Source organism: Mustela erminea, chromosome 9 (assembly GCF_009829155.1).
Source record: "Mustela erminea isolate mMusErm1 chromosome 9, mMusErm1.Pri, whole genome shotgun sequence".
NCBI lineage: Eukaryota > Metazoa > Chordata > Mammalia > Carnivora > Mustelidae > Mustela > Mustela erminea.
Window position 1 is genome coordinate 56,731,689 of NC_045622.1, and position 16,391 is coordinate 56,748,079.

At 37.2% G+C, this 16,391-nt stretch overlaps 1 protein-coding gene and 1 long non-coding RNA gene across 9 annotated transcripts in view; one reads left to right on the forward strand and one right to left on the reverse strand.

The window, feature by feature from the left end:
• The window catches only part of FCHSD2 (FCH and double SH3 domains 2), a 273,812-nt gene that overhangs the window by 250,443 nt on the left and 6,978 nt on the right, over nt 1-16,391 (forward strand). For all 8 annotated transcript variants that reach the window (XM_032360435.1, XM_032360440.1, XM_032360441.1 and 5 more), the window contains one exon: nt 11,134-11,268. In XM_032360435.1, the coding sequence (XP_032216326.1) occupies nt 11,134-11,268 (135 nt within the window). The remainder of the gene's footprint in view (nt 1-11,133; nt 11,269-16,391) is intronic.
• Nucleotides 5,076-13,627, reverse strand: LOC116600294. The gene is made up of 3 exons (XR_004289574.1): nt 13,113-13,627; nt 6,400-6,613; nt 5,076-6,286 (listed from the first exon to the last, which is right to left on the reverse strand). It is a non-coding gene; the product is annotated as an uncharacterized LOC116600294 (long non-coding RNA).

The following is a 16,391-nucleotide window of genomic DNA, read 5'->3' on the forward strand; positions in this document are numbered from 1 at the left end:
GATATTCTGAGAGAGAGGCCCACATTCACATAACATTTATTACAGTATATTGTTGTAATTGTTATAATTTATTATTAGTTGTTATTTATCTCTTACTAGGCCTGATTTATAAATTAAACTGTAGCATAAGTATGTGGTGTAGGAAAAAACATAGTCTATAGAGTTTGGTACTATCTCTCGTTTCAAACATCCATAGGGGGTCTCAGAACCTATTCCCCATGGATAAGGAGGAGAGGCTACTGTATAAATGAAGGAAAGATCAGACGTAGGTACAGATTTGCTAAATGAAGTCCCAATATTTATTTAACCTGCTTTTAAATGACAACACTGAAATAATTTAGAGGGATTTGTATCTCTTCACACTGGCAGCTAGCTGGCTAGGAGCATGAAGCAGAAATACACATCTGGGGACCAAATTATTTCTTCCATTATAAGATTCCAACAAAAGCATTAGTCATCAAGTTTAGAGTTCTCTTCCATCTGGAAAATGTGTTTAATTCTAGTGTTAGACATTTAACAGTGTAAAGGGCCTTATTAGAAGATAAATGTTTTTAAAACATACAGTCTATTTACCTTATAGAACAAGGAAGAAACTAAACTTCCTTGGGTATTAACTCTTTGCCTTCTGTATTTTGCTCTAGTACAGAATACAGGATTCAGAAGAAAAAGAGAAAAAGAACCACAGTATATGGCAATGTTTTTTAAAAGGAGAGCAGTCTGCTAATAGAGTTATTCAACTAATGGTTAACTAGAGCTCATACATAACAGCCTGTGGTTAGATTGCTACTACTAGTAGCACAGTTAGCCTTTCTGTTCATCATTCCTCCCTACTCTTATTTTCCTTTCTTCTCTTACTAAAAGACCATACCCAGTTTACAACCTAATTTTGAAATTATATGAATTTTAGAATAGAAACAGTTTTATAACTAGGTTACAAAAAAGTTAGAAAGTTCAGTAGAGAAGAAGATGACCAAAAACTCCATTCTTACATTCTTACTAACGCTACTGTTAACAACTTGATGTGATTCCATCCTCTTTCTACTCTTCTTCTTTTTTTTAAGATTTTATTTTTCACTTATTTGAGAGAGAGAGAAAGCAACGGGGCTGGTGGCAGGGAAGCAGGAAAAGCAGGCTCTCCACTGAACAAGGAGCCCGAAAAGGGCTGATCCCAGGACCCCGAGATAATGACGTGAGGTGAAGGCAGATACTTAACGAACTGAGCCACCCAGACACCCCTATCATCCTTTTATTTTTCTTAAACATATTTCATAATAAAGTTAATTTGTGTATTTTTCCATCTAGCATTCCAATTTTCTGGATGATCTCCATAATCTTTCTTTTAATGTCTGCATAGTATTTGATCAAGAAAGCATACCATAATTCACTTAACTATTCTCTTATAGGTTTAATATTTAGATTTCTTCAAGATATTCTAAATAAATAATACTCTAAAAATATTTGTGTATATATTTCTTTTTTCCATACAGGAGATTTTTTTCTGTAATATAGATTCTTAGAAGTAGAATTAATAGGTCAGGCGTACCTGGCTGACTCGGTCAGTGGAGTGTGCGACTCTTGATCTTGGGGTTGTAAGTTCAAGCCTCACATTGGATATAGAGATTACTTAAAAGTAAAAAATAATTAGGTCAGAGATTTATAGTTCTTTGTGTAAGATTGGTTTCTGTTCTTTCGATTATTTTCCCCTAGGTTCTCAAACTATATCTGATAGTGTTTACACAACTTCCTTGTCTCCAGCCATTTCCCCCAACTATTATACACAAACATCCTGACATCCGCTCTGTTTTTGCACCCTCCCTAAGAGTGTGAGCATTTTTCAGAGTTGCAGAGAAATAAATTCTGGCTTCCATTATTGGGAAGACCATGCTGAATAATGTGTTTGAAAGGCAAGGAAATTAAATATTTTTAACCGTCAGGACAGTGGTTTAGTTTCCATCTGCCTCATTAATGCATAATAGTCCTTGCAATATAATGGGCTTTGTTTTTGACATATGAAAATCTGTTTTGGGCTTGCACTAATCCCAAAGAAAGGAAACAATGAATTTTTGTAGTAAAATAAATATAAACTGTAGAAAATAATAGAATACACCTGCAAAAATCTTCAGTAACTTATGTGTTTACAGTTTTTCCAAATGGGCACTGGTCTTTTTATTGAATTAAACTCTATAACCCAAATAGCCCACACTACTAGTGAAATTGACATTTCATATTTTCAGTAGGATCAATTTAATTCAATTCAGCAAGCATATATTGAACCTGCACTACCATGAGAACCTTTGCTAGGTTCTGGGAGATACCAAACTGAGTATAGTGTCTGCTGAGTTTGTAGCGACAGATTGAGAGAACCAATCTCACTGACAGCCAGGACCAAAAGATGGGCATAGAGAAGCTGTGGAGAATTTCACTTCTAAGAGAAATTCTTTGACTTTCTGCATAGCCATAATAATAAGAAAAGTGCCTAACATAAATCCCTATACATAGTACATGTTCAAAAATATTAATCCAAACCTCAAGATAAGTAGTTTAATTTTACAAACTAAGTTTAAAATACTAATGAAAGGAGGGAGTTCACAGGTAAAGCATCTGTTCTGTACCAGGTACTATGTCAGGCACATTCATACATTATTTCAATTAATGATCACAATAGTTCTGAATGTATTTACAGGTGAGAAGATAGACTTATAAGAATTAGTTATCTTGCCCAACAGCACACAGCTAGTGTTGAGATAGCTAGGATTTGAACCCAGATACACCTGCCTCTAAAGCCTTGCTCTTTACCATACTTTCTTACTATGTGGATGACCCTTAATTCCTCTAACCTTTCTCATGATTCGTATAATTGCTGTGTATTCCTTTTTTTCTTTTTTCTTTATTTTATTTTTCAGCTTCTGTTGAATCATCACTGAGTATCCTATTTTCAATGTAATTAATGGACTTGTAGCATCTTCAAATACTGTGTGACCCATTGTCATTAAAATCCCCAAGCTTTGGGACATCTGGGTGGCTCATTCAGTTAAGCATTTATCTTCAGCTCAGGTCATGATCCCAGGGCCCTAGGATACAGTCCGGCATCAGGCTCTCTGCTCAGCAGGGATCCTGCTTCTCCCTCTGCCTGCTGTTCTTCCTGCTTGTGCTTGCTCTCTCTCTCTCTGACCAATAAAAAATATATTTTTTTTAATAAAAAATAAATAAAACTCCCTAACTTTACTGATATTTTTTAACAATTTTGCTGAGGTATAATTAATATATAATAGGCTGTACATATTTAAAGTGTACAATTGATACATTTTGACATATGTACACACCAGTGAAACCTTGCCACAGTTAAGATAATGAATATAACCACCACCTTCAGAAGTTTCCTAAAATTCATTTATTAGTTATCATAGCTTTTGTGTAGATTTTCTGTGTAATCATATTTCCTCACCTACTTCCAGCCCTTCAATCAACTACTGATCTGCTCTCATTATGGATTAGCTTACATTTCCTAGAATTTTATATCAACAGAATCATACAATATGTACCTTTTTTTAATCTGTCTTCTTTCACTTAGCATGATTATTTTGAGGATCATGCATCTTGTTGTGTGTATCAATAATTCATTGCATTTTTTTTTTATTGCTGAGTAGTGTTCCATTGTATGAGTATATCACAGTTTATCAGTTCACCCGGTGATGGGCATTTAGGTTTCGGGGAGACTATTAAAAGTAAAATTGCTATGAACTTATGTTTCGAGCCGCCCAGACAGTGGCTATATGTTTAATATTTTAAGAAACTGCCAAACTGTTTTCCAAAGTAGCTGTACCATTTTACATTCCCATCGGTAGGTGTTCTCGCCCACACTTAATATGGTCAGTCTTTTTAATTTTAGACATTCTGATGGGTGTGCAGTAGTGTAGCATTGTAGTTTTAATTTGCATTTCACTGATAATGTTGAATATCTTCTCATTTGCTTATTTGCTATCTCTAGATCTTTTTTGGTGAAGTGTCTGTTCAGCTCTTTTGCCCATATTTTATTGGGTTGTTTGTTTTCTTTTTACTAAGTTTTGAGAGTTCTTTTTATATTCTATTTACAAACCCTTTATCAGATACATGATTAACATAATTTTCTCCCAAACCAAGTCTATGGCTTATCTTTTCATTTGAACAGTATCTTTCAAAGAGCATACATTTTTAATTTTGGTGAAGTCCAACTTACTGTTTTTTTTCTCTTACAGACCATGCACACCATGGTGTGGTGTGGCAGCTTTGACTAAAAGTTATGATTTCTTTGACAAATCTTTGCCAAACCCTAGGTCATAAGGTTTTCTCCTGTATTTTCTCCTAGAATTTTTATAGTTTCAGGTTATACATTTAAATCTATGATCTAGTATCTTTATATATGGTAAGAAGAATGAGTAAAAGTTCCTTTTCATTGTTTTTGAAAAGACTGTGCTTTCTCCACTGAATTACCTTCACATATTTGTCAAAAATCAACCATGTATGTGTGGGTTTATTTTCAGACTTTTTCCTCTATTCCATTGATCTATATATAGCTTGACGCCAATACTATACTCTTTTGATTAAAGTAACTTCATAATTAGCCTTTCAGTTAGGTAGTATAAATCCTTCAACTTTTTTCTCTCTCCCTTTTTTATTTTTCACTTTTAAATCCAGTTTAGTTAACCTCTAACTTTATTCTTTCTCTAAGCTGTTTTGAATAATCAGGGTCCTTTGCATTTCCATATAAATTTAAAATCAGTTTTCTACCTACCAGGATTTTTTAAAAATAGGATTGTGATGAATCTGTGGGTTAGTTTGAAGACAGTTGATATTTTAACAATGTTGAGTCTTCATTATTTATCCATTAACATAATACCTCTACACTTACTTGGTCTTTAATTTTGCTCAGCAGTATTTTGTAGCTTTCAGTATATAGGTCTTGCACTTCTCTTTTTCAGACTTAATTATTTTATAGGTTTGGGTGCTATTGTAAATGGTTTTTTATTTTAATTTCCAATTGATCATTGCTAACACATGAAAATGTGATTTTTTGCATATTGATCTTGTATCCTGCAACTCTACTGAATTCATTTATTAGTTATCATAGCTTTTTTGTAGATTTTCTATGTAATCATATTACCTACATATTAAGACATTTTTACTGCTTCCTTTTTTCCCCTACTGTAACAACTAGAACCTCTAGTACAATGCTGAATCAAAGCGGTGAGAGCTGACAGATGTCCTTGCCTTGTTTCTGCACTTAGGGAGAAAGCATTCAGTCTTTCATCATTAAGCGTGATGTTAACAGTAGGGTTTTTTTAGATGCCCTTTACCATGTTGAGGAGTTTCCTCTATTCCTATTCAGTTTGCTGATAGCAATGAATGTTGGACCTTGTCGAATGATTTTTCTTTTCAGTTTGCTTATATGACAGATTGCATTGATAATTTTTCAGCTATTAAACCAACTTTGGATTACTAATAAACTCCACTTGAATCATGATATATTACCCTTTATGTATTTAGAGGAATTGATTTGTCAAAATTTCCATAAGCATTTTTGTATTTCTATTCTTAGCGGATACTAGTCTATAATTTTCTTTTCTTTCCCTTGTAATGTTTGTCTTACAATGATTTGAAAAGTATTCCTTCCCCTTCTATTTTCTGGAAGCTTAATGTAAAATTGTGTAGTATTTTTTTCTTCCTTAAATATTTGCTGTAATTCATCAGAGTAGTTATCTGGGCCTAGTTTTCTTTGTGGAAGTTTTTTTGTTTCTTTCTTTTTTGTTTTTAACAAAAAACTCAATTTATTTAGTAGATATAGGGTTATTCAGCATATTCTTGAGTGGACTTTGGTCATTTGTGTCTTTCTAGGAATCTGTCCATTCTAAGTTGGCCAACTTTATTGAAATAAAATGTTTATAATATTCCTTTAATATTTGGTTATCTAGAGAATCTGTAGTGTGGCATCACTTCTCATTCTTTCTATTTGTGTCTTTACTTTTTTCCTGATCATTCTGCTGAAGGTTTATCCATTTGATGGATCTCCATAAAGAAACAGCTTTTAACTTCATTAAGTTTTTTCTTTCACTGTTGTTTTTCTGTTCTCTGTTGTATTGATTCCTGCTCTGTTTTTCAACCTTTATTCCAATTCATTTGGATTTAAATAGTTGTTTCCTAAGTTGAGGAAATTATTTCGCATCCCCCAGGGATCCTTGTCCTTCAGTGCATGAGGTCCAGGGTTCATATATTTTGAGCAGTTCTTTAGTTGTTTCTGAAAGGAGTTTACCTACCTACCAGGATTTTTTAGAAATAGGATTGTGATGAATCTGTGGGTTAGTTTGAAGACAGTTGATATTTTAACAATGTTGAGTCTTCATTATTTATCCATTAACATAATACCTCTGGTCCTTGATACTCCATCTTATCTGGAAGCAGAAATCTATGTTGCTGATATTTTCAACATCACCCTTTACAGCCTCCTTGTGTTGTATTTGGAATGATGTTCAATGTGATCACTTCTCTGTCCAAATGAAGTTCAGAGGTTCTTCTAGTCAGTTATAAGGAGCTGCCTTCCTCTATATTGAATATCACCAGATTCTTTATGTAATTTCTTCTTTCCTCATCAAAAAAAAAAAAAGAAGAAGAATGATTTATTAAGTACATTCCATATATCCAGCATGTGTTATGGGTTTAAATATGTTACCTCATTTAATCGTTATGATAACCCTATGAAGGAGTACTTTTCTTCATTATGAGATAAGGTAATTGAAGTTGAGAAGTTAAATAATTTGCCTGAGGTCACAACAGTAAATGGTATAGTCAGCATTCAGACTCAAGTCTGTCAGAGCCAAGGACCCAGTATTGCTTTCTAGCCTCATTATAGTTCCATAAAGTTGATGAAACCCTTCAGAGGTTATTTTGCTGAGTCCAAACAGAAGGCTACTAATAGCAACTCTGAAAGCTTTTTCATTTTCTTTTTTTTTTTAAAGATTTTATTTATTTATTTGACAGACAGAGATCACAAGTAGGCAGAGGGGCAGGCAGAGAGAGAGGAGAGAAGAGGAAGCAGGCTCCCTGCTGAGCAGAGAGCCCGATGCGGGGCTTGATCCAAGGACCCTGAGACTATGACCTGAGCGGAAGGCAGAGACTTAACCCACTGAGCCACCCAGGTGCCCCCAGAAAGCTTTTTCTTATCTGCGCTTGCAGAGAGCGTAAGCATTTTACAACATCTAAGAAAGGAAAAACATTAGTACAACTAGAAAGAATAGTTTAAATTGAAGTTCTGTCAGGTGACAGGAAGGAAAAGGGCTAAGAGAACTATTGTTAAGAAACAGAGGAAGAATGTGATTTTAGAAATGCTGGGTCAAGAAAACATTGTAACGGTAAAGTTACAGAGGGTGAAAGAGGGAAAAAGCAGAAGTTATTCATCAGTGACATACTTTGGAAAGCTACTGGAGTGATGAAAAAGCACATGGCCCTGACCCCTGTTGCTGTCACTGCAACTTTTCATTCCCTTCCATGAGAATCAAACAATGAACTCAGAAGAAAGGGGGAAAGAAAGGAATGTTTAGTATCAGTGTTGCCAAGAGAAAATGTTTTGGATTGATTCCCAGTGCCACAGCACAGTGCATATTAACATTCCTTATATATTTTTGGAAACATGTTCTGCCCACATTGGCTTTAATTTTAGTTTTTATAGATGTATGGGTGTTTTGTGTTGTTTTGTTGCAGTGCCCAGTTACGGGGTTTTTGTTTTTGTTATTTTTTTAAAATGTCTATAACCTTTACTAGAGTATGAAAGCAGTGTTTTCTAAGTATATGTAAATATGTTTATATTTTATGGCAGTTTCTAGCATGTGATCTTCATCTTTTTTATTTAAAGATTTTATTTATTTATTTGAGAGAAAGACAGTGAGAGAGAGCATGAGAGAAGAGAAGGTCAGAGGGAGAAGCAGACTCCCCAAGGAGCTGGGAGCCTGATGTGGGGCTCAATCCCAGCACTCCGGGATCATGACCTGAGCCAAAGGCAGTCGCCCAACCAGCTGAGTCATCCAGGTGCCCGATCCTCCTCTTTTATATGACACAATGCCCTTTTGGAAAATGATGGTATCATAGCCTGAAATGATTTGAAAGGTCAAGATTTGAGTCTTCATCATTGACCAGACTGACCATAGATCAGTGATTTATGATTTTATTTATTTATTTGACAGACAGAGATCACAAGTAGGCAGAGAGGCAGGCAGAGAGAGAGGGGGGAGCAGGCCCCCCACTGAGCAGAGAGCCCAATTCGGGGCTCGATCCCAGGACCCTGGGATTATGACCTGAGCCGAAGGCAAAGGCTTTAACCCACTGAGCCACCCAGGTGCCCTAGGTGAGTTATTTATAAGATGAGATGCAGATGATTATCTCACTCAACTGTGAAGAAATTCCAAGAATAGTTATAAATGAGAATATTACAAGGGCTCTGAAATGTAGGCAATACATTTGATAGGAAATAGGTGCCATTTATTCTTTTAGAAAGCTCTATGGAATTGTATTAGGGAACTAGCAGTTAAGAATAGAGTCAGTTTTAAATGTTAATAATTACTCAAGAGAAATCACTTTAATTCGTTAGAAAGTATAATTGGACAATATAGGCAGCCTCTAACTCGCTGAAAGCCAGCAAGTCTTCCCTGACCTTCTCCAAAGGCCCCCCTGCACACTCAGCGTTTGGTGGTGGTGGTTTCTCCACTCTAGAGTATGAGCTCATGCAAAACAAAGTGTGTCCTTTGTTTCATGTCTACGAGCCTCACACAGTGTTCAGCTAATTGTAGGATTTGATATTTCAGTTATTCTATTGTGAGGCCTAATTCCGAATATCCAGTCCTTATATCTTTAATGCATGCCTTTGCATGTTTGCACATGGGGAAAAGTAGCTAAGTAAATGCTTATGTGTACCTAGAGACAAAGGAACTTTGCCTGTTTTGTTTCCTGTTGGATTTTTAGTTTAAAAAGTAAGACATGCTGGGCGCCTGGGTGGCTCAGCTGGTTAAGCCTCTGCCTTCCGCTCAGGTCATGATCCCAGGGTTGTGAGATCGAGCCCCACATCGGGCTCTCTGCACAGCGGGGAGCCTGCTTCTTCCTCTCCCTCTGCCTGCCTCTCTGCCTATTTGTGATCTCTCTCTCTCTCTCTCTCTCTGTCAAATGAATAAATAAGTTTTTTTTAAAAAAGTAAGACATGCTTATTCTAATAGTTCGGATAGTTTAGAGTTACATAAAAAACAAGTCATCCATCTCTATTCTCCAGTCTTTGTTTTTCTTATTCTGCCCCCCCCCGTCAGATATTGATGTTCACATAAATACTATTTGTACTTTAACATCATGAATAGTACTCTAGGTAAATACATTTTTACAAACAGTTATTGAATATGTGCTGGACATGAACAATGGAATCATCATATGGGTACAGAACGGTTGCAAGGGTCCCTTGTTTACCCTCATGGCCTTGTGGCTGGAAACATGTGGCCATGTTTCCCAGCATCACAAGAGAATATTGTACCACATATCGCTAGCCTGGAAAGAGATCAAAATTTCAAGTATGTTTTCTACTGAATGTGTATTGCTTTCACACTATCACAAAATTGTAAGTCAAACCATTGTAAGTTGGGGACCATCTGTAAATTACATGAGATGTTCAGCACTTTATTTTTACAAAATAGTCTTTGTATTAGGTGGTTTTGTCCAACTGTAGGCTAATGTAAGTGTACTGAGCACACTTAAGGTAGGCTAGGCTAAGCTATTATGTTTAGTAGGTTAAGTGTATGGAATGCATTTTCAACTCAGGATATTTTTTGACTTATGATGGGTTTATTTGGCCATAACCCCATTGTAAGTTGAATAAGATCTACAGTCTTACCTCCTGTTGCTTTTACTTCTCCATAAGAGATTCACAAAAGTGAAGTTGCTAGATCAGGTGGTATGGTAGTTTTAAATTTCAGTAGGCTGATTTTTTTTAAGGACGTATCAGCTTGTATTTCTACCAACAATAGAGGAGAGCCTGTTTCTCCAACTTCTTGGTAGCATGAACATTTCCCCATGTGATCAGTTTAAAATGGTAAGAGGCCTTTATTAGTATTTAACAGTGAAAAGAAAAAGGACATTGATAAACATTTCTTATATATTTGAAAGACATTTTACTCTTGTTTTTTTTTTTTTTTTTTATGCAACTCTTTATATCGGGGTTGTGAGTTTGAGCCCCACATTGCATGTTGAAAATAAAATCTGCTTTCCGGCAACTTTCCATGCTGCCATAATTGTGCACAGGAATGTCCTGGCACATGCTCTCAAGAGCAGTAATAATGCTGAAAAGAGGCAAAATGTCAGGTTCTTAGTGGGCCACATTCCAAAGTCATCATCCAGTTTCTCACTGTGATGGTGAAGCCTGGTTACATTGGTGAATTTGAAATCACTGATAATCACAGAGCGGGAAAAACTGTTGTGAACCTCATGGGCGGTTAAATAATTGTGGAGTGATCAGCCCCAGATTTGATGTACAACTGAAAGATCTAGAAAAATGGCTGAAGAACCTGCTTCCAACCTGCCAGTTTGGTTTCATTGTACTGACAACCTCAGCTGCCATCATGAACCATGCAGAAGCAAGACAGAAACACAAATCCTGGGATCCTCTTTCTAGGGATGTAATATATTCATGCAAATAAAGTGCCTCAATGGAAAAAGAAATGAAAGAAAACCTTAGGGGTGCCTGGGTGACTCAGCTGGTTAAGCTTCCAACTCTTGGTTTCAGCTCAGGTCATGATCTCAGGGTTGTGAGATCAAGCCCCGTGTTAGACTCCATGATGGGTGTGGAACCTGCTTAAGATTCTCTCTCTCCCTCTGCCACCGCTCCCTACCCTGACCCTGCTGTCACATGTGCAGGTGGATGCTCACTCGCTCGCTCTCTCAAAATCTTGAAGAAAAAAAAAAATCTTGTCTTTTCATAACAGGAGAAATGCAAGTGAGAATAGATACTTTTTTCTGTGTATAGTTGAATAAGTAAATTATATTTTGAAATAATCAGGTTTTAAGTGTTTTTTCCTGCTTTCAACCATTTTTTTGAAGTAAGGAAGCTAGCCATTGACATCTAATTTTCTCTAGCTTAATGCAGATCCTGAAAGAGAGGAAGGAGAAGAGTTTGAAGACAATATGGATGTATTTGATGACAGCAGTTCCAGCCCTTCTGGCACCTTAAGAAATTATCCACTCACCTGCAAAGTTGTTTATTCCTACAAGGTGTGTATTTCTCTAACCTATTGCTCGTATTAAATTGTGGCAATTCTGAAGACACACGTGACTAAGTCTGCCCAGCCTCTTGTACTGTGCTTGCTATAAAATTGGTGTTCAGTTAACATTACAGATAATATAACATAATGATGAACAGTCTAGGCTCTGACATCAGCCTGCCAGGATTAAAATCCGTCTCTGCCACTTACAAGCTATATGACCATACTAGTCCCTTGGTCTCTGTGAGTCTCGGTTTTCCTACCTATATTATGGGGATAATAGGGCTAGTTTGAAGATTAAGTGAGATAACACTTATACAGCAAAGTACTTAGTACTGTGCCTGACATCTAGTAAATTTTCACTAAGGTAATCTTACCCTTATTATCAGTTGCCTGCTTTGGCACAAGACCCTCCATTAGGATGACTCTCCAAACTGATACTAAAAGAAAATTGATTTACAGAACAGTTTTGTTAAACTTTACTAACCACCTCTTGTTTCCATGGTAAGCAGGGACCTAGATAAATAGATGCCAGAATTTCAAGACTTGATTTGGTGTAATAGTTCTTTTTTGTTTTAACATATAATGTATTATTTAATGTACATGTAATGTATAATGTAATGTGAATCTTCAGTCTTACACAATTCACAGCACTCTCTGTAGCACATACCCTCCCCAGTGCCCATCACCCAGCCCCCATCCCTCTCCTCCTACCCCTCAGCAACCCTCAGGTGGTGTGATAGTTCTTCACCTCTCTCACCCCTGTTCTACTTTCCCATAAACTTTTTTACTCATAAAAAATAAATTGAGTTTTCCTCCCCTCGTCCAGTCCATCAGCCAGCCTTGTTGACTCTACCTCTAAAACTTATACTGAATCCATTAACTTTTCACCATCTTGGTTTAGGCCATTACTTCAGTTACTGTATTAAAAAAAACAAACCGTAATTAGCATCCCTTCTACATACTTACCTCCCTCCCAGCAGTCCATTGTCCACTTTGCAACCAGAATTATCTTTAACACATAAAGGAGATTATTTTATTCCCTTGCCTGAAAACCTTTTGTAAGTTTTCTGTCACACATAGAAAAACAAACTCTTCCTAGAGTCTATAATGTTCAGATTGATCTGAGCCCTGACAGTCTCCTAGCTTCATGCCAGACCAGCCAGACCATTCCCCTAACCAGACCACTCACCACACTTACACTATGGCACTGTGCTTCTTCCTAACTTGACAACTCTGCACTTGCTGCTCCCTCTACCTAGAACCATCTTTCCCCAAATTTTGGTTGGCTGCATACTGTTCTTCATTGAGGCTTAGCTCAAATAGTGTCTCCTCGGGTCTCCCCTGAGAACTTAAATACAAGCCAACTTCTCATTTACTACTCTCTTCCCATTGCCCTTTTCCCTCTTTTATTTACTATATAGCACTTATCACCAGTCAAGCTTAATCTTACTTGTTTTCATATTTCTTTGTTCTGACTCCCCACTAAAGGGCCATAAATCAGAAACTTTGTCTGTATCTGTATACCCTGTCATGTGTCTTCAGCAAGCAGGATGGTACCTAGCACACAGCAGGTCCTCAGTAAATAATTGTGGGACGAATAAATGAATGATGTAAGGAAGGCATAAACAAATGAATTGTCCTCTAGCTCCCATGCTGATGGACACCCAGGGCTTAAGAAACAACAGTAGAGGAAGCGTCTGGAGAGAATCTTCAACAGCCATTCACGGGAGACAGTCTCACTCCCACTGCCCACTGTCCCTGAAAGGCCAAAACATGGCAGTATATACTCTTCAACATCAGACCTTTTAGTTCGACATCCTTTCATTATATACTTAAATCACGAACACTTACCTCTTTTCTAAAAGGGTTGGGGTTTTTTCCCAAAGTAAACCATTTTGATAATCTTTTGAAAATTGCAAGACATCTTCTGAGATCGTTGGAAAGATGTTATAGAGTACGATAATACTAGGGTTGGGAATGTTTTCCCAGCTCACCTCCCAACGTTATATTTACTTTGAAGTTCCAGAATTAAAATTTAAGGTCCTTAAATGGAGAGGAACCCAAGAGTCTGAATGACTATAAATAGCTCACATCCATCCAACATTCCCTCTATTGGCATATGCCAGGCATGTCCCTATCATAAAGCAGACTATAAAAATCTATTTAACTAGTTAATCACTGAACAAACATTTAGTGCCCCAAGTTTCAGGGATGCAGGAATTATTGTGACAAAATTTCTGCCTCCCTCCCCTAGAATGGATAGTCTGGAGGTAAACATTAAGCTGAGAAACATTAAGTAAACATTAAGCTGAAAAATAGAGTATGTATTAAAATGTTTATAGTATGGTGATTCACAGACCTGTACCCCTGGGGATAAAAATACATTATATGTTTATTAAAATAAGTAAATTAATTAAAATGTGCAAAAAATAAAATTTATAGTAGAGGTTAAAATTGCAAATTTTCCCTGTTATAGGAGAAATTTCATAGATAAGATGGTACTTCAATTAGGCCATGAATAAGATCTCACTAAATAAAGTGAGAAGGGAAAGAGCCTTTCTAAGCAAAAAGAACAGCGGATACAGGGACCCAGTTTGATGGGAGTCCGGGGTCCTCGGGAAATGTTGCATTCAGTAATGGGGGGGCATCAGCTGGAAATAAAGATGTTTACTGTCAGATAGTAAAGGGCCTTATAGACCAGACTGAAGTATGGTTTTTATCCTGACTGGTAGGAACCTTTGGATGTCCTAAAATCAGATTGGCTTTTAAGAAGGTAACCTGGCCAGGGTATTAGATACTGTACAGGACAGATTAGAGAGAAATGAACTGTAAGTCTAGTGATGGTTCCAATAGTCTAGACCTGGAACGGAGGCCTGGATTAATCTGGTGCAAACAAAGAAAAGTTTTATCTAGGATTAGATTCAGAAGCCTTAAAAATGCTCGTAACCTCTGGCCCTACTAGCACATATCTTAAGGAAATGATCCACAATATAGAAAACAGGTTTTGGATCCTGTTGTAACCCATTTTGTATCCACAAAATGTTCCTTCCTCATAGAACCATTTTATAATAGCTCAGAGTTGGCTATCTAATTAAGGAATAGCTAAATAAGTTAACCATTCATATAATATAGTATTATGCATAAAGTATTATGAAGATAACTAAAAATTACATTAATACGAGGTTTTTTAATGCAAAAGGAAATGTTTTGCCAAAAGAATAAGATGCCAGATTACATGTACCTTAAGATTTCAATTATACATACTTCTAGCTTTTCTATAAGGAAGATGTATTATTTTAATCAGGAAAAAGTACATTGTTTTAAAAGACGATGGGAGATTTAGAGAGAGAGTGGTGGGAATGGAGCACGGGGCTGCTTCTAGAGTTGTGGTTTTCACAGGGATTAGGATTTCAGGAGGCAGTGTGAGAGCGTGCGTTTCTTTAATAAGCATTTCCTGACCACTTGCTCTCTTTAGTTGGGATACATGAAAAAAATCACATTCCCTGCAGTAACCCTACAAGAGCAAACAACTAAGCAGAGTGCCATCATAGTTCATGGTAGTTAGGTACGCAACAAAAGGAGGAAGAAACCACCAATTCATTGTGGGTAGTCTGGAAAAACATAATAGCTGGGTCTCAAATCACGAGTAATGGTAATAGCTACCATCTGTGAGGTATTGTGTGCCTGGTACCGTATGTATGTTATTCTAAGCTCTTCAATGACGCAATATGGAAGGTACTATCAACCAACACATTCATTCAACAAATATTATTTGAGCACCTTCCATGTAACATCCTGTGCTCTTTTCTTTGCTTGGGGATATGGCACGGATGAATACAGATGAAAAATCTCTGCCTTCACAGAGTATACATTCTAATAGGAATAAAAAAGAAAACTTAGGCTCAGAGAAGTCTTATGGTCACTTGCCCTTGGAAACAGACTGAAGCTGGACTTGAATCCGCAATCATCTAAATCTATTCACCAGATGGGAAAGAGGGAGTGGGGCCTGCTGGAAAGAAGAAACAGCCTTGGAAAAGCATAAAGGCAAGGAATAACGTGTGTTCCAGAGAGCAGGGAATGGTGTGTGGGTCCAAAGCATTGAGAGCCCACAGTGACCAAGTTCTGTAGAATCTTGAGATCCTTGCAGAGGACTTGACCTTGTCAAGTGGAAGACTTAGTCACTGTTTGGGGATGATGTGATCAACCTAGCATCCGCTGATATTATATAATAGCACTGAACAACTTGCATGGCCCTCCACGACGTTTTTACAAGGGCAACAGTTTATTTAAAGGTATTCTCATCCTTCCTGCTTTGAAGGATACACACACACAGAAGTTCCGTTGTATTGATAACTTTTTTAAGTCTTTCCACGGAATTAGGGAAAATGTCTGTTATACTGTTGCCTTTTGCTGGTGTAGTCAAAGTATAGTGTAGTTTCAGCTTAGCAAAGAAATTCCGTTGGAAAAGTGGTCATGAATCAATGAGCTTTTTTTCCCGTCAGTTTCAAAATCAGGTAATTCTGGTCCTGGAGGATTTCTGTGACTGGTCAGCCATTTTCAATTCTATTTAAACATCTCAAGAAGCTGTGGCAATATCCAGAATCTGGGTTTGATGAAATATTATAACGCACATGAAATGGGAAATGAGTCAATAAAGTGACCCATTATCTTGCCTTATTTTTGCTTGTGTAACTTGAAGATAATATACACTTGGAGATTGTGATATTTGAAAAACTATGTGGTCTTATAGTTTGGTTCTATAGTTGTAACTAATCTTGGGACTTGGGGAATGCTTTTAAGCCTGTTCACCAGAGAGCCAGAAGACGCCAGCAGGTCTCTCCCTGTTACATGTGACAGCAAGTCTCTTTAGGAAGCACAGCCACACGGTTTCTCTCCAGCCCCTCTGCAGAGCCCCTGAGTGTCTGCTCTGATGCTGCAGTCTCAGGAACAGTACTGGGGTGGCTGGTGCTGGTGGATTCCTGCGGTCAGAGATAATGAAACTATCCCAATTAGCAGCTCGTACAGAAGCATCTCAGTGGACCAGCCCAGTCTCCACAGTTAAGCTAGAGCATAAGAAATCCAAACTGTGACCAGTCTCAGTCATTTCCTTCCCAGCCTTCTTCTCTTGGC